The 24,159-nt window shown below is 33.3% G+C and overlaps 3 protein-coding genes across 4 annotated transcripts; all 3 read left to right on the plus strand.

The window, feature by feature from the left end:
- Positions 1 to 4,569: 4,569 nt before the first annotated feature.
- Positions 4,570 to 7,920, plus strand: LOC114424658. The gene is made up of 5 exons (XM_028391522.1): positions 4,570 to 5,001; positions 5,356 to 5,857; positions 6,277 to 6,478; positions 6,758 to 7,252; positions 7,532 to 7,920. The coding sequence occupies exons 1-5, from the start codon at positions 4,590 to 4,592 to the stop codon at positions 7,841 to 7,843; spliced, it is 1,923 nt and encodes a 640-aa protein (XP_028247323.1). The 5' UTR covers positions 4,570 to 4,589; the 3' UTR covers positions 7,844 to 7,920.
- Positions 7,921 to 9,087: 1,167 nt separating this feature from the next.
- On the plus strand, positions 9,088 to 19,151 carry LOC114422010 (phosphatidylinositol 4-kinase beta 1-like). The gene is made up of 17 exons (XM_028388179.1): positions 9,088 to 9,346; positions 9,451 to 11,172; positions 11,676 to 11,864; positions 12,008 to 12,056; positions 12,598 to 12,730; positions 12,830 to 13,319; positions 13,695 to 13,775; positions 13,857 to 13,976; positions 14,696 to 14,765; positions 15,786 to 15,883; positions 15,963 to 16,067; positions 16,950 to 17,003; positions 17,125 to 17,268; positions 17,387 to 17,440; positions 17,528 to 17,602; positions 18,190 to 18,273; positions 18,361 to 19,151. The coding sequence occupies exons 2-17, from the start codon at positions 9,682 to 9,684 to the stop codon at positions 18,460 to 18,462; spliced, it is 3,339 nt and encodes a 1,112-aa protein (XP_028243980.1). The 5' UTR covers positions 9,088 to 9,346; positions 9,451 to 9,681; the 3' UTR covers positions 18,463 to 19,151.
- Positions 19,152 to 20,455: 1,304 nt separating this feature from the next.
- Positions 20,456 to 23,710, plus strand: LOC114422011 (NAC domain-containing protein 82-like). 2 transcript variants are annotated; one of them, XM_028388181.1, is made up of 4 exons: positions 20,456 to 21,113; positions 21,618 to 21,895; positions 22,613 to 22,960; positions 23,267 to 23,710. In XM_028388181.1, the coding sequence occupies exons 1-4, from the start codon at positions 20,966 to 20,968 to the stop codon at positions 23,441 to 23,443; spliced, it is 951 nt and encodes a 316-aa protein (XP_028243982.1). In that variant the 5' UTR covers positions 20,456 to 20,965; the 3' UTR covers positions 23,444 to 23,710. The 2 variants fall into 2 exon arrangements, with proteins under 2 accessions (XP_028243982.1, XP_028243981.1); XM_028388180.1 differs by having other exon boundaries at positions 20,457 to 21,113; positions 23,246 to 23,710.
- The last annotated feature ends 449 nt before the right edge of the window (positions 23,711 to 24,159 follow it).

Below are 24,159 nucleotides of genomic sequence, written 5' to 3' on the forward strand. Positions count from 1 at the left end.
CTTAAATAACCAAATACCCCAAGATTCAATGTTTAGTTTGAATCTTTGCTAGTAACCTCAACACGTCATTATTCATTGTTGTTCTGCTGGATGATATTAAGGATTAAGGAGTCTTTTAATTCTACCACTTTTTGTTGAAAATAATAATAATTACTTTTTTAGCAATATGGTCCTCGTTCCTAACCAATTAATAACTTGTGACAAATATTAATGTCTCTCAACCATGGCTTGATTGCATAGCTAATAGCCTATATAATATAAGTAAAATAAAAACTTTTATCTTTTATAAAAGACTAAAATATATTTGTGATTTTTATTATATATATCTGAATTTTGATTTTAATTTCTGATAATTTTTTTTATTCATTCATATTTAAAAAGTTTTATTTTTTACTCGTGTCATTAAAATTTTACCGATTAATTGGTGATGTGATTGTTAATTTCTTAAAAATATGATTTGTGATTATTTTAAAACCATCAATATTTGTATTGAATTATAAGGTACAAGGGATAAAAACCTCCCGAAACAATTGAAACTAAAAAAATAATTCCACCCACAATTAAAAAATAGAACTCAGATTCAAAAGGATAGAACCTCCTTTTTTTTTTCAATTGAAAATTAAATGCCTTATCAATTACTAGCAGCAAAGCGAGAAATAGGATATTCATGAGATCTTACAAAAATAATTCCGCGGTTGCTGCAACAAGAGTAAGCAATTGCTACACAACAGAATGGCACAAAAATCTATGAGAAGAGCCTTTGAGCTTCTTGGCGAGGTCATCGGCGGCGGAGTCGTTCGGAGAGAAATATTAAACACTCTTCCCATCTCAAAGTTTTTTTAGTTTCAATTGTTTATGCATGACAATTTAAAATTCAAATAAATCTTATAATTTTAAAAAGTTAACACTCTATCATCAGTTGAGTTGACGGAGAAATGCTAACAATCAGGATGAAAAATGAAACTTTTTAAATATTAAGAAGCAAAAAATTATTAAAACTAAAAGTTAAATATATATATATATATATATATATATATATATATATATATTATAAAATGAAGGGAAGCCATTGCAATGAGAGAAGATGTAAGCACGAATGAGAAGTCCCATTGACAATCTATTTGTTGATCAAAAAGTTCTCTTGGAATTTTAATATATTATGGATGAATCAACTTTCGAAAAACGCTTCTTTGATATTGCATACGTAAACGACGTCACATTATTAAACCAGATCATAGGTAACCACATTGTTTTGGAAGAAGAATATTTGTCTATGCTGATCACACCGCCTCCGCTCGCAGCCTCAACTACAATCAAAACTTCATCTTCTTCCTTTCTATGCTTTCTATGTTAATTTTCAGAGACACTTCAAGAATAAATCAATTCAAATTCAAACTTTAGAGTTTAGATCAACTAATAAAAAAAACTATTTTTTTAAAAGCAAAAACATCATATTTCGACAAAAATCTTATATATATATATATATATATATAAGTAGAGAGAGGGAGGCTAAATTAGGACAAATCTAATTAAAATTGTTAGCCCATGAAGTTGACTTCAATCGTACACAAGTACGTACAAGATGTTATCAAAATTCATGTACTATCACATCGAAAAAACTTGTGTGTATTAATATTCATTTAATAGTATATATATATATATATATATATATATGACAAATTTAATTAAAATTGTTAGCCCATGAAGTTGACTTCAATCATACACAAGTACATACAGATGTTATCAAAGTTTATGTACTATCACATCGAAAATAATTAAAGAAAACTTGTGTGTATTAATATTCATTTAATAGTGGGCCAATTTTGCATGTGTATTATAATATTCGTTTAATAGTGACTCGAATTGAAATTCATAAATGTCTATGAAGAATAAAAAATCCAAAATTCTCATTGAAACTTTTTAATGAGAGGATTTACTCCACAAATTCATTTTATGCATTTATTCATTTTGGAAGAAAAAAGATTATGAATTAATAGGGTAAAAGAATTTATATAATTGTCCAATCTTACCTCAGTATGACAAGTGTATAAAATTGTTTTATATTATGAGTGCATAACATTAAAATGTAAAAAAAATGAAATTACCAATCAGATCCTTGCTCTTTATTAAAATGTATATTCGTCTTTTATCTTTTATTCGGCTATGACCAAGGCATGCATTCTTGTCTACCCCAAAAGGCACAAACTATTAAAGTAAGAAATCTAGCAAACAGAAGTGAGGATTAATTGTCCCCATTTGAAGTTATTCATTCATTTAATTAAATTTTAACCGACATTAGTTCAACTTTCTGTGGGTCCACTTGTCCATGTCAAATTAAACTTGTGGGTAAACTAATTTGGTAGGCGCAGCTTCTCAGCAGACACTATTTTTGTTTTTTTACGTGAAAACTTCTAAAAGACCCGTAATACTCAATACCTAAGAACAATTTTAAAATACGAATCAACACGCAATAAGAAATTTAATTTTATGTAACTAATAAAATAGTAAGTATTATCCTTTTTTTTTACGCAAATAGCAAGTACTATCCTACTAAATAATAATAATTTAATTTTTAAATGTAATTCAAATATTCTTAACAGTGACATAATAATTCCACCAAAAAATACTAAATGACATAATTATTTTATTTTTTTATTTTAATATAAAAGTTTAGTTATATTAATCACTTTTCATACAATATTATTTAAGTTAAATTATAATTTTGGTCACCCTAATTTTTAAATTCATGATTTTGATCCCTTTGATTTTTAATTATAATATTTAATTTCTTAATTTTATAAATTAATGATTTTGATTTCCTGATATATTATCAAATAATAATTGTGATTATTAGAGATATTAAATTAATTTTAAATTAAATAAAAATTATGAATTATTAAAAACTTTAATAAAAGACTTTTTTATCTTTAATATGGTGTTGCTGTCTGTCGGTGGAGTTGTGACAATGGAGGAGGAAGAGATATTTTGCCGAGGAGAGAAGAAACACATTATTATAGAGAATCATGATTATTAATATTTTTTAATAATTAATTTATAATTAAGTTAATAACTTGATTAATTATAATTATTTATTAATAATTTATTAGGAGGATCAAAATAATCAATTTATAAAATTAGAAATATCGAATATTATAATTAAAATCTAGGAAGACTAAAATCATTAATTTAAGAAATATGAGAAACCAAAATTATATTTTAGCTTATTACTTATAATTATAGTTGCATTAAAAAATTATTTTATTTGTACACAGAATAAATTTTAATATATCAATGAATTTTATAAATGATAACCGATGTAGAAGACTAAAGTTTATGATTCTACTGGTCCATTCTCATTTATATTTTTAAATTGAAATTTTAAAATAACAAAAAAAATATTTATGTTTTAGAAATTTTATGTAAAATAAGAGTTATTTATTATTTATATATAAATATAAACACCACTTCTATTTAATATAAATATAAACACTACTTTGAAAATTAATTGCAATTAATTTTCTCCTAAGTTACACAAAGTGGGTTTTTATAATAATACAAAATATAGTATATGTTTTGATAATTTTGATTTTTTTAAAACTTAAATATAAACACGGTAAAAATTTGTAAAACTATTTTTTTAACATAAAACGATTTTTCATAAAAAAACTGAAAATACCTGTTCTTAGCTTCTTATAATCCTTGTTAAAAAATAAAAAACTTCTTATAATAAGCTAAACATATGGGACACGTCCTTATCTTAAAAAGTAATTAAAACAAGACCTTATATTCACCACGCAAAAAAAAAGACCTTATCTTATGTATTCTATATCATTACTGTTTATTATGAAACTCCCCAAACTACCGTTCCTTCCGGTTTACTTTAGGGGGAAAAAATTCTCCCAAAACTAAGGTCAGGTAAACATACCACATTACCTACCATTAGCTGGTTCAAGAAAAAGTAAGAAACCATTACCGTGCACTTGGTGGTCAACAGAAAGGAAAAAAAAATTATATCTATATCAATATACAAACCAGATACAATTTTATGTAATTGTTTTGAGTCTTCATATTTTTTAGATCATTTTATTTATATTTTTAATAATATTAAAGTAATAATAATAATTAATCTTCACGTATTAAAACTGATCAACTAATCAAAATTAAGTAACCACTCACTAATCACTTTACATTTTTATTAGACAATTTTACCTTTTAGATCATTTTTTAATTTTTTTTAACTTATATTAACTTTCCACTACTTTTATATTATTAATTTTTTTATTAACTGTATTTAACTTGTATTCTTTTTATTATTTAAAAAATCCATAGAGGCACGTCTTCCCCTGGTTATTATAATTGTAAAGAAACGTTACATTTAAAAGTAATGTTCAAATACAATGTTTGCATGTGTTGTCTAGTGGGCGAGCTACCTGAATTGTACACATATCCACAATAAAGAGGCTCCACAGGTTTGTCCAGCCCATAATATGCATCCCACTGAAACAATTACCTCTAACCAAAATATAAATCAACAAAATTATTTTGCCTTCTCTTAATTAAAGCCTTCTTCTACTTGCACCCTTTCTTATATGCTGCGTTACATAAACAACATCATACAACATTATATTCAGTTGTTCTTTCTAATGGAGGTACTAGAGCATCCCTTATTGGCAGAGATACCCGTATTAGCCGAACCATGCATGGATCAAAGCGTGGACAAAACCAACAACGAGGTTGGAGTGTTATCCAAAACAAGCATATCATCTCATGACTTTTGCAACCACTCTGAGTCCTTCAAGAAGCTCGTGGAGATGGGTTTGCCGTGTAATGAATCAGTGGAGGAAAAGCTGCATTGGTTGCGGTTACAAATCATAGGTAATGAAGCAGAGTTCGATTCCCCATTTGGAAAGCGAAAAGTTGTCTATGCTGATCACACTGCTTCAGGCCGCAGCCTTCACTACAATGAGAATTTCATCATCAAACACCTTCTTCCTTTCTATGGTAACAATTCACATCATTACACCAAGCCACCCTTAATCATTTATATATACTATAAGCTCTGATTTGATATAAGAGTAAATAGTGTATACACTTATTATGTTATCTAATCATAAATTATCACGCAAGTTTGTTAACTTTAACCATGTCTACCTCAAAATTATACTTACCATTTTTTTTTACTGTGCATGGAAATTAAACTCTTGTTATAATATGTTGCTAGCTTATTTTTTATTATGTATAGACTATGGAAGGTACGTTGCTCAACTTAATCTTCCATATTAAGGAAGCAAGCTATAGAGGACACTAGAATTTTAAATGTGAGAACATGTCTGAGTCTTGTTATTTTGTGTATAGGTAACACGCACACATGTGACAGTTATGTGGGAAGCAGGACAACAAAAATGGTACACGAAGCAAGTGAGTACATTAAAAAGTGTTTAGGTGGTGGAGAAGATGATGCACTTATATTATGTGGCTCGGGCACAACTGCAGCTATCAAGAGGCTTCAAGAAGTGATGGGAATCGCTGTGCCATCTGTTTTGAGGGAAAGGGTTTTGAAGAGCCTTGGCACAGAAGAAAGATGGGTGGTTTTTGTTGGACCTCATGAGCACCATTCAAACCTCCTTTCTTGGAGGCAAAGCTTGGCTATGGTGGTAGAGATTGGTCTTGATGATAAAGGGTTGCTTGATATGGATGCTCTAAAGCTACAACTTGAGGCCTACAAAGACACCAATCGACCCATGTTGGGATCTTTCTCAGCTTGTAGCAATGTCACGGGAATCTACTCAGATACACGAGCAATTGCTCAGCTTCTTCATCGGTACAAAGCCTTTGCATGCTTTGATTTCGCAGCAAGGTATTCAGTTAGATCAATAATTGTGGGCATGTGTTGTCGATTCTCTTACTTGTTCTACTTGAATTGATTAAAATTATCAACATTGGTTCACACAAGTAATAAGGACTTTATGTTCTTTAATTTTACAGACAGGTATTGTATAGAATTTTTGGCATGTGTTGTGCTATCTGTGTACATGGAGAATTAATATATAGTCTTAAGACGACCAGATATATGTCTATAGTTCTTACTAATCTCTATATGACATGAAGTCAAATTTTATTCTTTTTTTTATAAATCACAAAACTCAATTACTTGTCATGTGGAAATCGATGAGGATCATAAACATGTGTCAGATCATACAATAATTTCCCGTTGTGCATGAGTTTGTGTGTTAGAAACATTTGGAAAGTTGGTAATGCTTTTATTTGTTTGTTTAGTGGTCCATATGTGGAGATTGACGTGAGGTCAGGGGAGAGTGATGGGTATGATGCAGTGTTCCTGAGTCCACATAAGTTTCTTGGTGGTCCTGACTCTCCTGGTGTGCTCCTCATGAACAAGGCCCTGTACCTGCTAGGATCTTCACCACCGTCCACTTGTGGAGGTGGAACCGTGACTTATGTCAATGCCTTCAATGAACAGGTAAATTGCCATTCTCATGTTGAAAATTTTGGAAAATCATTCGCTATGAGCCTATGACAGAAACTACGATTTGGATCGAAAAATAACTCAAAAGTTACCTAAGAAATTGTATCTAAGTTTTATCCTTTTATGCCATCTTACCTATGACAGAAACCACATTAAAATATGTAGACATACATCCATTTCAATATTCATTTTGCAAAGCATTTTAAAATCTTCTTCCCCTTCACCTTATATTCATTCAAACTTCATCAGTCATCATCATCAAATTTAATGCAGGATACATTATACTTGGAGAACATAGAGGAAAGGGAAACTGGGGGGACGCCTCCAATAATCCAGACAGTGAGAGCAGCATTGGCATTTTGGGTGAAGGAATATATAAGCTATGAAGATATTGAAAAACGGGAACAACTGTACATTAACAAGGCACTCGAGAGACTTGGTTCAAACCCCAACATTGAGGTTCTAGGAAACTTAAAGGCCAAGAGACAAGCTATATTGTCATTTCTGATATACTCTACCACCACCAATTCTTGCTCAGCTGGTGAGTGGAGTGATGGTAACAAAGAAAATGAAGGGGAGCTTGATTTGTGGGCAGAAACGGGGAACCAAAGAGGTAAACCACTTCATGGTCCTTTTGTTGCAGCATTGCTCAATGACCTCTTTGGAATTCAAGCTCGAGGAGGGTGTGCTTGTGCTGGACCTTATGGACACGAATTGCTCCACATCAACAAGTCTCATTCACTTGCCATTAGATCAGCAGTTCAAGAGGTGAAAAACATGACCCCCATCAACTTTAAATATTATGTTTTAAGTGTGTAAAATGTGGGTTACATTACTTAAGATTTTAGTCCTTACAATTTAAAAATCGGTGGTGTGGTTCTTGCATTTCTGAAATGTGATGGATTTTGTCCTTGACTTTATACTTCATTTCCAACTAATCAAGGACAAAATCTACCATGTTTCAGAAAATACAAGGACTAAAACTATTGATTTTAAAACACATTTGATTTGTTTTAAAACTAAAATTGTTTTGTTACTTTTGCCCAGGGCTATATTGGAGTAAAGCCAGGGTGGACTCGAGTAAGTTTTCCATACTACATGAGTGAAGAGGATTTTGAGTACATTCTGAAAGCCATAGAGTTTATAGCTGTGTATGGCCAACGATTCATTCCTCTATATAGTTTCAATTTGATAAATGGCAGCTGGAGATTGAAGACACAGAAATTTGAGGCACAAACCAAGGAAGGCACTGACAAATTTGAGGTGGCTAAATGTGTTGCTAGTAGCCTCCGCAAATTCCCTTCTCAGGGTATACTCCAGGAGGAAGTGGATCCCAATATCTTCTGCTTTAGAATTTAAATTTATTGTCAATAATACCAAACACCATTTGTTCCATGTACAAATATTTCACGAGACTTTCCATTGCTTTTACACCATGATTGGGATCTACATTTCCTGGCACCCCTTGCTGGTTTCTATACTTTAAAAAATTAAAATAGTGAATGACTGGTATTGGATTTAGAAGTGAAAAACTCTTGCTCGCAAAACGGTCAATAATTCAATGCAAGTAAGGCTAGTGAATGATTGGAATGGTGACAGAGATTGGAGTGAAGAGGAATAGAGTGGATAAAAAAGTTGATCCAATTGTTTGTTTTGTAATAAACTAACTATAGATCAGAATCGAAGGGGATGAGTCTTGTTTTCTTAGTCTAGTTTTTATCAAACTTTGGAATTGAATTTGCATTCCACTCCATTATAAACATTCAAATAATAAAATAATATTTGTAATCCAATTCATTTCATTGTATTATGTTTCAATTCACTCAACTTCATTCTCTATCATCAATGTAAACAACTTGAAGGAAACTTGAATTTACTCAAAAAAAAAAAAAAAGAAACTTGAAAGAAGTTTATATGGGACCTTTTTTTTTTTTACAAAAAATTATATGCTACCTAGACCCATATAATCATATAGATGGATATTATAGTATCTAATGTATTCGAAGGAAAGTCTGTAAAAAAAAACTTTTGAAGGAAGTTGTAAAGATGAATTTCAATAGTTTCTAACCCACTCTTTTAATTATATTATTTATTATTAATTTAAGTTGATTGAAAATCATAAAATTTTATCGATTTTACTTTTTATTTTAACGATTCTCTTTTATAATTTTGTGTGTTTTTTGATAAATTTAAACTAATATTAAATAATATATTAGGAGGAATATAATGGGAAGGATATTAATTACCCAAATTCTAATCTAGTTGGGCTTTATGAGTTTAACAACCCTTTTATCTTTATAGTTACAATAACTTTTTTCTTTTAGTTTTTACGGTTAAAAATATATAATTTTAGTCTTATATTCCAATTTTCCAACCTATTTGGTTTTCGCTGTATAAAATCGCCTAACATAGTTATATTTATATTTTTAAAACTGCTACAACATGGACAATAATGACTCATAATGAAAGACTAAGGACTGAAATAATTTTTTAAAAGAAACAAAAACAAAGAATTTTAATAAAAAAACAATAAACTAAAAGTATACTGTATTTTAGCCTTAATTTTATTACGAAGGTATGAATATGAATGATTTTTTGTTTCTTTTTATATTTTGATGACTCGGACCTCAACTTTGTCGGCTTTTTACTCTGAAAAAGTAACGACGACCTCCACTGCAGAGCACCGTTGTCACCGCAACAATCATCGACAAAACGCCGTCGTTTGAAGCAGCTACGGAGATCCACTGCGATATTCGATTGAATTCCGCGCTCTCTTACAACTAGAAGAATCAGGTTCAATTTTCCATCGCAATTTCGGTATCTTCTCTTCCTCCAATTTAAACTCGCGTTGCAATATTCAGGGTAATTCCTCAATCGTTTCTCCTGTAGCTTCAGTTTCCGTTTTCCTAGAACTTATCATTGTTAAATTGTTGCTCTGTTATTTTATTCGCATGACTGCTGCAAAGGTTTCTGCTCAGTGTCTCGGTGCTCGGGTTTTGCAGTAGTCGTCAGAATTGGGCAACTGCAAAGAGGGTAGTATCGATTTGTGAGAGGATTAGGGTTTTCACCATGGTTTAAGGGATTTATAGGGTTTATATTGATAGAGTAGCCAGTGTCGGTAGCATTAACGTACTTTAGTTGTTCTGGATTTGATCCAATTGAAATTAGGGTGTCCCTTCGATGATGGTAAATTGAGGATGGTGAGGTTTTTAGGGTTGACTCTTGGTTATGCTGAAGAACCCCGTGAAATAGCATCGAGGTCGAACCTGACCAGTGATTCTGGTGAAAATGGGTGGCTCATCAGGTTCTTTGACTCGGCATTCTTCTGCGAGTGGATTGCTGTTAGCTACTTGTACAAGCATGATCATGCCGGGGTGCGTGATTATCTCTGTAATAGAATGTATACTCTTCCTTTGCAAGGTGTTGAGAGTTATTTGTTCCAGATATGTTACATGATGATACACAAGCCTAGTCCCTCCTTGGATAAGTATGTGATAGACGTGTGCTCGAAGTCGCTTAAGATTGCTTTGAAGGTGCATTGGTTCTTGATGGCGGAACTTGAGGACTCTGATGATAATGAAGGGATTAGTGGGATTCAGAAGAAGTGTCAGATTGCTGCCACCTTGATGGGTGAGTGGCCACCTCTAATACGGCCCCTAACTGAACCCCCGAGTCCCGGAGGCAAAAGCCAAGTTTTGAATAGGTTACTGTCGTCGAAAAATCTCTTGTTGTCACTAACATCCTCACCACCTGCTCAAAAGCCTTTATCATTTTCACCGTCCTCAGGAAACAATTTGCAAGAGGACGACAAACCACTTTCTCCTGATGAGAATAAGATATTCAAGAAGTTTATGCCGAGCCCGAAGGTTAGAGATGCTTTGCTTTTTCGGAAGTCAGTGGACAAAGACGATGATGGTTCAGAAAAGGATGGTTTTTTCAAGAGGCTTTTGAGAGATAGCAAAGGTGATGATGAACTGGGCCAAAAAATTCGTGATTCATTTCTGTTTAGGAAGTCGTCTGTGAAAGATGATGAAGACTCTGAAAAAGAGAATTTCTTTAAAAGGTTCTTAAGGGACAGTAGAGGTGACGATGAAGACTCGGAAAAAGATGGTTTCTTTCGAAGGCTCTTAAGGGATAGTAGAAGCGAAGATGAAGATGTAGCTTCAAGTTCAGAGGGATTATTTAAGAGGTTGTTTCGTGACAGCAAGAATGATTCTGAGGACAGAACACGTACTAAAACAATAGAAGATGAAGATAAAGAGGGATTTTTCCGAAAGTTTTTCCGGGAGAAATCTGAAGATAGGAAGGATGGGAGTCATAGGAATGATAATAGAGATGTGGCTAATTTTGAAGAGAAATATGCCAAACCTGCTGAAGAGGATGAAAAAGAAGGGTTTTTCCGGAAATTATTTAAGGATAAATCTGAGGACAAGAAAGATACAAATGATAAAATTGAAGAGGGTACTGCCAATGGTGAGGAAGAAGAGTCTTCTGAGTTTTCCTTGTTCAGAAGACTATTTCGCGTGCACCCTGAAGAGGCTAAAAGTAGTCTGTTCAATGAAAACAGTAATAATGGCGGTTTATTTGAAAGTAGTCCAGGTACAGAGAATTTTTTCCGTAAATTGTTCAGAGACCGTGACCGTTCAATTGAAGATTCAGAGCTATTGGGTTCAAAAAGACAGAAAGAGGTCTGTTAAATATTTGTTTATAATTTGGTTTATTTCTATGGTAAAATCAGGAATATAAAGCAAAAAAGTGTGAATGGAACCCATATATACAGAATCCTAATTATTTTTTTAATCATAAAAGATGCTTAATGGCTCTCTGTGACTTCATGATAGAAAGTCTGTTTTACAATGTCCATTTGGACTCTGACATTGCTTAAATTTTTGTAACAGCCACTTGATTGGCTTGACTACCTGCAGGCACAGCCTCTGCTTTGAATAAATCAATTTAAATAAACATGGTACAATTCATGCATGATAGCATGACGTCAGAAATGGTCCATATATGCGACGTCTCTGATTGTAGTTGTAGGTCTGAGGGCTACTACTACTAGTATCAATGCATTCTGAAATTTATTTCCATTTTCTCCTTTATGTTTTGCTAGTTTTTAATCTAAGATAAAGATTATTTCTCGTATATCACATTATTATGGCCTCGTTTGGGGGTTATCATATTATTTTGGCAGAAGCATCCTGGATCCCCAAAGCAGCAGAGTGAAAAGTCGAGCACAAAGCCTCCATTACCAATTAGTTTGTCTCAGTTCCGGAAAGGGGCTTATCATGACTCATTGGAGTTTGTGCAGTCATTATGTGATACATCATATGGGTTAGTGGATGTATTTCCCATTGAAGATCGCAAAAGTGCTCTTCGTGAGGTTATTTCCTTAAATTCTTTGTAAATGCTTTTTGCATCTAGTTAACATTGTTAAAGACATAATTGCAGAAATATGTTTGTATTCTATGTATGTGTTTATAGTTTCCTTTTCTGACTTATTCTTTGCTATTCTTTTATTTCTAGGCACTTGTAGAAATCAATCTACATGTAGCAGAGGTTCAGAACACTGGAGGTACTTCTTACCCATTATTTATATTTTTTAAATGATGTTCATTTAAGGCAAACAGATTCCTGTATATTTTTTTATGTTTCAACTGAGGAGGTTAAATGTTATTTCCAAAGAGTGGAGTCTGAATTTTTTTAGTGCCACTGCTGCTCTCTTGGTTCAGAACGAGAGGTTTTACATGTGTATTTTCTTTGTTCCTTTCAATATTTAACAAAATAATTGCCTTGGGTGGCCGAGTGAAGCGTCATAGTTTGGAGCCACCGAGACATCAACTCTTAGTGGGTTGAATCCCACATCAAACATTTTTTTTTCTTAAAACAAAAAAAAAATGTTCTAGAAAACAGTAATCAAACAGGCTCTAAGTTTTTGGTTTTTGCTGACAGTCCATTTTTAGGAGGATCCTTGGAAAAGTATTTCTATAATGTGAATACAGTTACTGTAAAGTATATCCTTTACATGTGTGCTGAACACCAATTATGTTGCTGCATTTTCCATTGCTTATGCTAAGTAGATTTCACTTATCTCCCTGCTTCTATATGAATTATAGGAGTTTGTTTTCCATTGGGAAAGGGCATGTATCGTGTGCTTAATATACCTGAAGATGAAGCTGTTCTCTTGAATTCTAGGGAGAAGGCACCTTACCTGATCTGTGTAGAGGTTTTGAGATGTGAAATGCCAAGGTAATACATGGATAATACTCCTCAACATTGTGAAGAATAATATTAAAGTGAAAAGCATATTTTTGATATGTTCGATTCACTGCAAATTGTTTGTTCTAGTAATTCCAAGGAGGCATCCAGTTCTCAGAAACTTTCTCAAGGGGGAATCCCTTTGGCAAATGGAGATGCTCTCATGCAAAAACCACCTCCTTGGGCTTATCCATTACGGACAGCACAAGAGGTGTACCGCAATAGCAACGATAGGATGTCCAGTTCAACTGCTCATGCAATTGACCAGGCGATGACTCATGTATCTGAGGCAAAAATCAAATTTGTTAGTGTGAATTTTTCTGTGGAAATGCAGTTAAATGGTCAGCCAGAGGAGATTGAAGTGGCCGATCTACACGGTGGCAGTCATCGTTCTGCTTCAATTCATAGAGAGGGTGTGTATGATGCAGCAGCTGCAGGACATGTCAGTGATTTGGAATGGGTACGAGTAGTGTTGACAGCCGATCCTGGGGTTAGATTGGAAGATATTGAGGATCAAGCACCGCCTCGGAGGAAGGAACATCGCCGTGTTCCAAGTACGGTGGCAATAGAGGAAGTAAAGGTGAGATAGAGTGCTTTTTCACTGTTATCAATGCTGCTATTGTCATTACTTTTGTCTAAGCTTCTACTGATCTGTTTTTCAGTCTTAATTTGGTAAAGAAAATCAACCATGTCTCCTTGATAAATTACTTGTCATATATATGTCTGTTGATCTGGTTCCTCATGGCATTGTGCAACCTATGATGAAAGAAATTTAATGTTGTTTATTACTTTATTTCTATTTTTAATCAATCAATGGGTCAATAAGGATTAGTTTTTCTATCAATGGTTGTCAAAGTGGACTGTGCTTTAGATTACCCAAATGATATGCATTAAAAGAATTCCTTAATTGGAAGAATATTTTGTTTTTAATTGTCAACATTTGAACCTTTGGTAGGCTGCGGCAGCTAAAGGGGAAGCACCTCTTGGACTCCCTTTGAAAGGTGCTGGTCAAGATTCATCCGATGCACAACCAAGGGTAAGCCATACTTATTGAAGTTTACTTTTAATTAACCTCAGGGTTGTTTAGTTGTCATATATAACATGATTCTTCCAACAGGTTAATGGAATTACTCCCAAAGCCAGCGATGCCTTGTCTGGTGAACTTTGGGAGGCAAAGAAGGATAGGATATGCAAGGCTTCCATATATGGGAAGTTACCTGGTTGGGACTTGCGATCTGTAAGTGCATGTTTTAAGTAAAAGAATTTGCTTTATATGTAGTTATTACTTATTTTGGAAACTCATGAAGATATGCACTTGCTATATTAATAAAACTATAGAAGTGGTAATATTTATGCATAATAGGAAAAAGGAATGAACCCAAGGATCTGTTGATCAATTTATTTTTTACTATAATAGAAAATCACCATTTGTTACATTCGGTGCTTTGTGTCCTTGACACAAATATATTACAGTCAAATTATTTTGAAGATGGTTTTTACAATTAAACTTGATAATTTGTGCCTTCAAAAAGTGCTTAAAAATGTCAGCGTAACAACAATTTGAAAGTTTCACTTGCTTGGTGGAAAAAAGCATCGTATATTTTAGAATTGAAGGCTTAAGACTCCTAAGAAAAAGGGCTGACTCTGAATATTGTCTCTATACTGCTATTAATAAAATAGTTACTTAATTCTTTGTATGCTGATAGCTTTTTTGTGGGCAGATCCTAATTGTACATAACATGGAAGAATTCTCATTAGTCATGACAGATTCAGGATTGAATTACATACTGTACTTAGCAAACAATATTTTCAGTGTCAAAAGCAGTATCTAAAGCACATTATCGTGTACTTTATATATTATTATTATTATTATTATTATTATGGTGGTTGGCTTTTGTATTTTATTAGTTATTTGTCTTTTAAGCATGATGATGCAATTTTCCTTTTCTCACATAGGTTATTGTAAAGAGTGGTGATGATTGCAGGCAGGAGCATCTGGCTGTTCAACTTATTTCTCACTTCTATGGTAGGTGGTCTTTCAGATGCTTTTGTTTTCCCCCTTCATGTGCAGAATTTAATCATTGTTGTTCCATTGATGTTCATTATGTTGCATAAAAGTTTTTCTCAATTCTTTTGTCTTTTATACTTGTTTCCCACGACTCTTGTTTATATGATGAAGTTTAGACAACATGTATTGTATCTGTGAAGGATTAATATCTATGTCCAAATGGAACAAGTATAGAAGGTAAAATTATGACCTCCTTTCCTTTTAATAAACATTGGTTTATAATTTTCCTATGCATGCTTGAAGTTAGATCGAGTAAGATCTGAATGACAGGAAACAGTTATTTTGTTAAGAATTTGGAAGTATCTAGTTGTTTTACATCTATTAGATATGAAACCATTCTTGTGCCTTTAGTAGGGCTGAGAAAAAGCTGTCTTAACCAAACTAAGTTAAAACTGAACTGAACCAAACCAAGCCCTAAATGACCAACCTTCTTGTAACTGTTTCTTTTCTAATCCAGTTATTTTAACTCCAAATAAATACAGTTATTATTGTATATGATTTGGTGAGTTTAAACAACAAAATTCTTGTTCAAGTTATTGTATTGTCTTCTCTTTTCACCTGCTTCCCTGGATCCAAATGAAGCTATTTAATCTTTAAATATCAGAACATTTTATTAACTATTCCTTAGAAATTTCATTCCCATTTCATTTTGTAAGTCACGTAATGCTCTCTTCGTATAATAATACTATGTTATTCATGATCTCATTTAAGTTCTGTCGTGGATGTCCACTTGGAGAGTTGATAAATCTATTTTTCTGCAGTTTTTAATGCAGTAGTTGTAAGTGGAAGTGTGTACTAAAGCATGGATGAAATTGTCTAATAAGCTAGTTGGATTATATGCACTTAAGAGCTGTTGTGGAAACTTATTGGATCATATTTTTATTATGTTCTAAATTCTTATGAGAGTTTAAACCACAATACAAACTTTTGTCTGTATTTCATTACATGTTGCTTATAATCATTGGATTTTGATGCTAGATATTTTCCAAGAAGCTGGCCTACCCCTCTGGCTGCGCCCATATGAAGTTTTGTGTACTTCATCTTACACAGCTCTTATTGAAACAATTCCAGATACGGTAATTCTGTGCTCACATTTTACATGTGTTGAAATGTCCAAGTTTTCCTCTATTATTAAAAAATATTGGTGCTTTCTAGGCTTCTCTACACTCTATCAAAAGTAGATATCCCAACATCTCAAGTTTACGTGAATTCTTCAATGCTAAGTATCAAGAAAATTCTCCCAGTTTTAAACTTGCCCAGGTAATTTAGAGATGCAGATGCATTGAGTTATTGTAGACTGAACTTGTTCATCTTATGATTTGCATGAACTTCTTATTGGCATTTGTTCCACTAGTATACTCTCTTTGAGTCCCACTAATCTATGAATGGGACCCCCCAAACAGGAAACAGGATCCACATTAATTTCACCACCCAATAAAAGTCTGTCGAAAAGAGGGTGTTGGAAAGTGTGTTTAGGGTTTAGTCAGTTAGTTAGCTATAGGGGACTTTTGTGAGGACAAATGTCTGTGAAATCCCTATAGTTCTCTATATGTGAAATGTGATGGTTGTGTCGGAAAGAACAGTCAGCTAGAATTAAGATACACATGTGGCAAGGTATATTGGATAAAATATCAAAACTTATTTGCCTAAAAATGAAAATATATACTTATAGATTCATCAAAAAATTAGATAATATATGAAGAATTTAAATACTTCGAATAAAAAATTTAACACATACAAAATTAGATACTTTGGAGTATTGCTGTGCCATTTTCAGCATTCTGGTTTATTGTTCTTGTATCATGTACTAGTAAATTTTAATTATTAAGCAGGGGTTTTCTTTTAGGTTCTACTTCTCAGCACCCTTTTCTGGGGGTGTACTAGAGTTGATTTGTTTTGATCAATGTAGTCTTGTTGCTCCTTACTTTCCCTCTGTCCTTGTTCTTTAATCTGGCATAGTTGTTTAATGCCATTTGTTTCAGTTTAATTGTAGAGGTTATTAATTTTTGAAGCTGTTTGTTTAATAATTTTACTAATTTTAACTTGTGTGATTAAGAACACCTTGTTTTTATATTTAAAATGGAGACAATTTCATTTCTGTTATTGTGTTTTACTTTGATAATTTTACTTTCTTTGTTTCAGAGAAACTTTGTTGAAAGTATGGCAGGATATTCCCTGGTGTGCTACTTTCTGCAGGTGTGAACTTTCTTATTAACTGATGCTTTGAGTGACAATTTGAATGATAACATTTTACTGTTTATTGTCATTGAATGCTTTTTGTTCTTCCCATTTCTCTTTTTCATTTCTGGTCATTCAGGTGAAGGATAGGCATAATGGGAACCTCCTATTGGATGAAGAAGGTCATATCATACATATCGATTTTGGCTTCATGCTTTCCAATTCACCTGGTGGTGTTAACTTTGAAAGTGCACCTTTCAAATTAACACGTGAACTTCTTGAGGTAAAACTCAGATTATTTACTTTTTTATTATACTGCCCATATTCAAAATTCCATTTTAATAGATATTAGATTTCCTCTATACAATGATCACAAGTTCACAACAATGTGATTGTACTAGGTTATGGATTCTGATGCTGAGGGTGTTCCAAGCGAGTTCTTTGATTATTTTAAGGTGCTGATGAATACTCTTTCTGATTGCAGATGATAGATGCTATTGTTAGCTCTAATTTGACATGTTGCTTTGTCCTCTGCATTTCAGGTTTTATGCATTCAAGGCTTCCTTACTTGCCGCAAGCATGCTGAGCGCATCATTCTTCTTGTTGAGATGTTGCAGGTAATATGAATGTTAGCTCCCTGTGGTTCCATGGTCATATAATATTTAGTCCATCTGTGTTCTGTCTGGTTGTGATTTGTACTTCCAGTTTCTCAGAACAGGAAAATAGGTAGCTTACAATATGCTTTCTCAAACAACCTTGCAAATTTTACTGACTGAAAATATCTCATTATATGATAGAAACTTGGTATCGTATTATTTAGAAAGAACAAGGGATTTCTCCCTCGAATATAGTGCCTAATTTGCAGAACTTCAAGGGTCTGCACCCCAATGCCCAAAGGCTCCAATTATCTCACAAATGACAATTGACAAGTTATTCTTCTCTTTTCACCTCTCTTATTTATTGGCAATCTGCCTTAATTATTTTTCTCAGCCCATCAAACAAATAGATACCAGCAACTAACTAACAAACTGACACTCTAATTACTAACAGATAGATGTTATCTAACATTATATTCTCACCAGTACATGTACTATCGTATGCCACTTAGTGCCCCCCCCCCCTTTTTCCACGTCTGGCTCTGGAAATACTCTCCTGTTCATGTTGGATTTAATTTTTCTCTTTTTTTGGGTAATGTTGGTATCAGGATTCAGATTTCCCATGCTTTAAAGGTGGTGCTCGGACAATACAGAACCTACGAAAGCGATTCCATCTCAGTTTAACTGAAGAGGTTTCAATATTAATAATGTTACCTATTTAACTGTCACATGTTTTTAGGTGTGATTTTTAAGAGTGAGTGTTATAATTTTTTTGGCAGCAATGTGTCTCCTTGGTGCTTTCACTCATTAGCAGCAGCCTGGATGCTTGGAGGACACGGCAGTATGATTATTATCAGAGGGTTTTGAATGGAATATTATGAGATAGTTTGTCATGGTGATCACTTGATTTTCGACTTTGGCCAACCCTTGTACAGTGAATGCTCGTCAATTCAATTAGTATTGACATTTTTAAGTCACTAAAAGGGAAGGTTGGTTCACCATGGAGTGGCTTTAAAGTATTTAACAGAGGGAAGAATTAATAGGTGGGGGCGTCCAGCCTCTTTTCTCCCAGGAAAATCCTAACTGGCCTTAAAATTTGTACAGTGTACCAGGCTATATTTACTGGAGCTGGGTCTTTTTTTATTTCATTTCCCTCGTATCATACGAATGAAGCTCTGCTGCTTGGAGAAGTTACTTTAGCCTCCTAAATGCAGAGAGATAGTGCAGAGTGTACAGTGATTTGAGCGGGACAGACCACATTTGAAATGGGTGTTGAAATGGTTGCTTTGTAAACTGATTTATTGTCTTTCGGAGTGTTCAAACTCCGAAGTGTTGGGAAGGAAATGATGGACAGGCCTAAGTGTAAGCAAACTGTGCTGTAATTTTTCTTGATCTCATTCTCATATGTTCAATTCAACGGCGTCTGTCTTCTCAGAGTTGATTGCTTGACCCTGGAAAATTGTGATCCAGATTCTTAAAATGATGTTTGATTGTATTATCTCCTGGTTAATTTCACGTGAAATTTGTCTAACCTTCGTATTAATCGTATACAATGTTTCAGGCTTGGTGACATTGTATCTGGATCACAGTTCTTGAAATTTACTTATAGTGGAATGGTAAAGTTGTCTCTGCCTGCTGCAACAAAGTCAAATGCGACATTGAGAAAAAATAAAAGGGTCTTGAAAATATTGGTTAAAAGGAATAATAATTAAAAAAGTTTTTATTAAAAATTAAGATAAGGTTAACTTGGAGATCATGGTAGGAGTGTTAATATTTTTTAATTTTTAATTCCTTAAGGGCCTAATAAAATATTTTAGGATACTGTTGGTATTTTCTAAAAGGATTAAATATATATTTTTTCTACAATTTAGTGTTTTTTTTATTTTTGTTCATGTATTTTTTTTTTTGCTTTAGTTCTTATAAAATGTATTATTTTATTTTGTCTTTAAAATACTTTAGATAACTTTTTTTTATTATTCAAAATATTTATTTTTTACTATTTAAAGTATTGTCTAAAATGTTTTAAGAAAGAAAATTAAAATAAACATATTTTATAAGGATTGAAACAAAAGAAAAAAAAATTGTAGGGATGAAAATAAAATAAGTGTTAAATTGTAAAATGTATTTAAGTCTTTCTAAAAATAAATCATTAACATGAAGTTGGTGCACTTGAATGCACTAAGCTAGTTAAGTGCCGGTATATTGATAATTTATTGTAGTAAGTTAATTGTGGTGATTTTTAATTGATAATGTCTTCATAATTTATTGGTTTAATAGAATCAACATGGATGTCAGGGTGTGTACACATTTAGGCAAACACCATTTTGACTTGGGTTGGGAATGTGGAATTGCAGAGAGATCTGAAATTGACATTAACGATGATAAACTTATGCTTCATCCATTCACTTTTATAAAAAAGAATCATTGTTTCTTGATCTTAAATATAAATAAGTATTAACTATTTTGTTTTATTTAATCAAATTATTTTTAAAATGTTTTTCATTTAATAGAAAAGAGTTTATATTTGATATCAAGTTTTAAGTTTTAATGAAAGCCTGAAAGGCTGATTTATGAACTAAAATTTTTTAATTTGACCACTACTTTATTTGGTCCGAAAAAATGGAATGTAAAAATTTTTGAATTCGCCAAAATTTATCTGATGGACAGTAATTTATTTTGTTTTACAGTTACAATCAAAGATTCAAACATGTAGCTAAGTAATTTTATGTTGGGCTGTCCTTTACTACTTTTTTATTTTTCAAATCGAACAACTTTATTTTATTTTAGAACTAAACTATTGTTTGCGGTTGGTGGGCCAGGATCTTGACCTTGACCTTGGTGCGCGTTCCTTATAGAGATTATAGCATTGGCAACTGTCTCTTCTCTTCTCTTCACTTTCCTTGCAATTCATCTTCCTTTCATTTTTCAATAACGAGAGAGAGAGAGAGAAACGTAGTTCAGTTCAATTCAATTCACCACTGTCATTCCCAAATCCGATCGCAACTTCAATTCTTCTTCATTTTTCTCTCTTCTCTCTCTCTGACAACAATTATTTTGTGGTGACAAACTCACTCACCGGAGTAGCTTCTTCGCGTTTCGTTCCGTCTCCCGAATCCGTTCGATTTCCTTTTGAGGGTTTGACCGCGCCGACGCCGATGTCTGTTTACCTCGTAATCGGAAGCTCTTCATCCATCATCGGTTTCAGATCCTGCTTCACCAACCGCGCCAGGCTTCGCTGTCCCGCTAAGATACGCTTTCGCCACTGGACTTGACGGCACTCCCTACCATTTTAGGGTTTCCTTTCCGCTCAATCAAACTAACAAAAAAAAAAAACTTTTGGATTCTGAAGCAAAGCGTTGTGTTGTGTTTTTTATTTTGGATTCGATGGTTAAAACTGTTGGAGTTCGGTTCCACCCTACTGGTGTTGAGTTAGTTGTGTACTTTCTGAAGAGGAAAGTGATGGGAAAAAAAATCTGCGATGGTTTCATTGCTGAACTTGACATATACAAGTATGCTCCTTGGGATCTCCCAGGTACATTCATTATACACTAATTTAGCATAGTGTGACTCTTTCGATAAATTTCTCTTTAAGCAGTTACAGGATTAAGCTTCTGTCATAAACTATAATTAATTTATCAACTAAATTTCTCTTTAAGTTCTTCTATTTAATTTCTCCAAAATGGTGCATAACTTGATTTTAAGTTACAGGAGAAATTTAATTCATTTTCTGTAAGTACTAATTGAAAACAGAATCTATGAATGCCATACCAACAAGGTCCACCATAGTTGGTAGATGGCTGGGTTCCTTAAGCATGTTGACAGGAGTTCGATTCCCTGGCCGTGTGTATAGAGAAGACTTTGTTGGGAGAGGCAAAACCCACTTTCGTGATCTCTACACTTCGAGGGTTAGTCCCATGGCTTCTGGCTGTGGGGATACCTTGCTTCCAGCAAAAAAAAAAAAAAAACTATGAATGCCCTTTTGTTTGTTTGAAAATTGAAATTAATGAGGTTTACTTTTTGGTGGTTTGTTTTACAGATAAGTCTTGTCTGAGAACTGGGGAATTGGAATGGTACTTCTTCTGCCCGCTAGAGAAGAAATATGGCAGTGGGAGCAAGATGAAGCGTGCTACTGAAATTGGGTATTGGAAAGCTACTGGGAAGGATAGAGTTGTTCAGCACAATAATCGAACTGTGGGGATGATAAAGACACTGATATTTCACACGGGTAAATCGCCTCGTGGCGAAAGAACTGATTGGGTTATGCATGAGCATAGGCTTGAAGATAAGGACCTCGCTGACAAAGGGATTGCTCAGGTATTCTTTCATTTCTCAATTGTAATGTATCTTTAAAATTTTGGGTTAAATATGTTTCTAGTCTCAGTAAACAGGGCAAGATTCACTTTTAGTTCCTAATTCAATTGTCTCCTTATTATGTAAATGTGTCATGTGTGATCCATATATTTCTATAGATGAGAGACTAAAAACGAAACAATTTTCTATGAAGGACAAAGACAACCAAAAGGAGATGATTACTTTTTAAAGGGCAAAATGCAAACCTTTTCCTATTTGTAAGGATTAAAATCAATTTAATCGTAATTCTTTTTTTCTGGAAGAGCTTTATTTAGGAAATATATGTATCAGTTTGTTGTGAACTGTTGGATATGTGGAAGTTTGTAGAATTTGTGCCTTTGATTGTGAATGCACATATGACATAACATAAGGATATGTAAAATATTCTTGCTACTGTTGGTATCTATTACACAGCAACAGTTTAACAGATAATATATGAATACATTTTGATGTTGAAATTTAGAGTGGCTTTTATGTTGCCACCTATTGTGTTGCTATTAGTGGCATCAAAATGGAATCTGTTGTTTCATGTTTTGTCTTATAACTGTTGAGAGATTTGTTGGCTGTTTGTATATGACAACCCTTCTCACCTTCTTTGCATCATTTGTTGATTATTTTTTTCCATCTTATTGTCCTTGCAAAAGTATTTAAATTAGTTCTCCTGGTGTATTTCTATGGCAGGATTCCTATGTAGTCTGCAAGGTATTCCAAAAGGAAGGTCTTGGTCCCGGGAAGGGAACACACTATGCGAGACCATTTAATGAGGAAGAGTGGGACGATGAAGAAATTGGAATACCTTGTGCTGCTTTGACTGCACAAGTTCCCACCTTGCCTATTACATCTGATGGTTCTGTTGCAAATGACAATCATCTCCCTGCTAGTGGATGTATTGGGTCAGCATCCACATCATGTCTATCAGGATCAGTGCCTTCTCTGGGCACAGTAAATCCTACTGGTCCAAATGATCAAGCTGTTAATGATGATATTTTACCAATGCTTCATATTTTTAATGATGACAAATGGTTTGAGGTACGCTATATATTTCTTGTTTGTGCATTCTTTTGGGAAATGCTGTAATGTTTGTTTTTCGTTGTGTTATGTTTCATTGCCTATTATCTGTAGTCTCCTCATAATTTAAGTGTCATTTTAATTTTTATCATTTGATTGTGATGCATGGGTTAGTGCTAGTTGGATACACGTAATTCCAGTGACTTATTTATCTGAATTTAAAGCCTTATTATATGCATATTGTCTTGTAATATGCTTGTGTATACTCATTTCTTGACGTATGTTGTTATGCTTGTGGGATAACAGGAGATTTATAATCCTGGTCAGGAAAATATTGTTGAAGGTGCACCACCTTCAGATGATTTTTTTGCGGGCTTGGAAGACTACTTTGCTGGTTTCTCCTCTGGCCAGAATACAGGTGATGTTGGGAACTCTGATGACTTGGACTTCTTAGAGTTGAATGACCTAGACACCCCATTATTCTATCCGACCACACAACCTTGAAGTTAATAAGAGTCGCAATAAAGGGGTTGTTTTGGTTATGACTTACGACTGACCTTTGGCAACTAGCTAGAGGACAATTTAAATTATTGTTTTTTTTTCTTATTCTGTGCTTTGAACATTGACTCTCAAGTCCCGTGAGTGATTGTGTGTATATGTGCTTGTTTTTTTCATTTTAGAACTTCCTTCTCATAACGAAAATTGTGTATTTCAACATATTCATATTCATTTGGGGAATATCTTAACGTGATATCAAGAGATTCACTAAAATACCCAACGTCTTGCTATCTGGTAAGAATATTGATTAAGGATCATAAAAAATACGTTTAAATACTTTTAATAAATGTCTTTTTTTCAATATCTATTTTTGGCTTGTTGCAAAGGGTCATTTGTCAATAAGAAATAAACTATTTAAGCATGCATTTGAAGAATGCATTTTTCCCTAATTAATGTTCAAGTGAAAAATTGAAGGTAACCAACACATCTCGCGTCTAAGGAGCATTTAAGATATTTTATTAAGTGCTTTTAATTTTTATTAAAGTAAATATTAAATGATTATGTGTGTGTTTAAAAGCAATCCATTTTCCGATCTTTTTAAGGCAGTGTGTGTGAAGTAGTAGTATCTGTCTTATCTATATGAGCCCTAATGTTGATATTAAAATAATGTAATACAAATAAATAATAATTTTTCACAAGTTTTATATAGAAGATTATTCGTA

Source organism: Glycine soja, chromosome 8, assembly GCF_004193775.1.
Source record: "Glycine soja cultivar W05 chromosome 8, ASM419377v2, whole genome shotgun sequence".
NCBI classification, from domain to species: Eukaryota; Viridiplantae; Streptophyta; class Magnoliopsida; order Fabales; family Fabaceae; genus Glycine; species Glycine soja.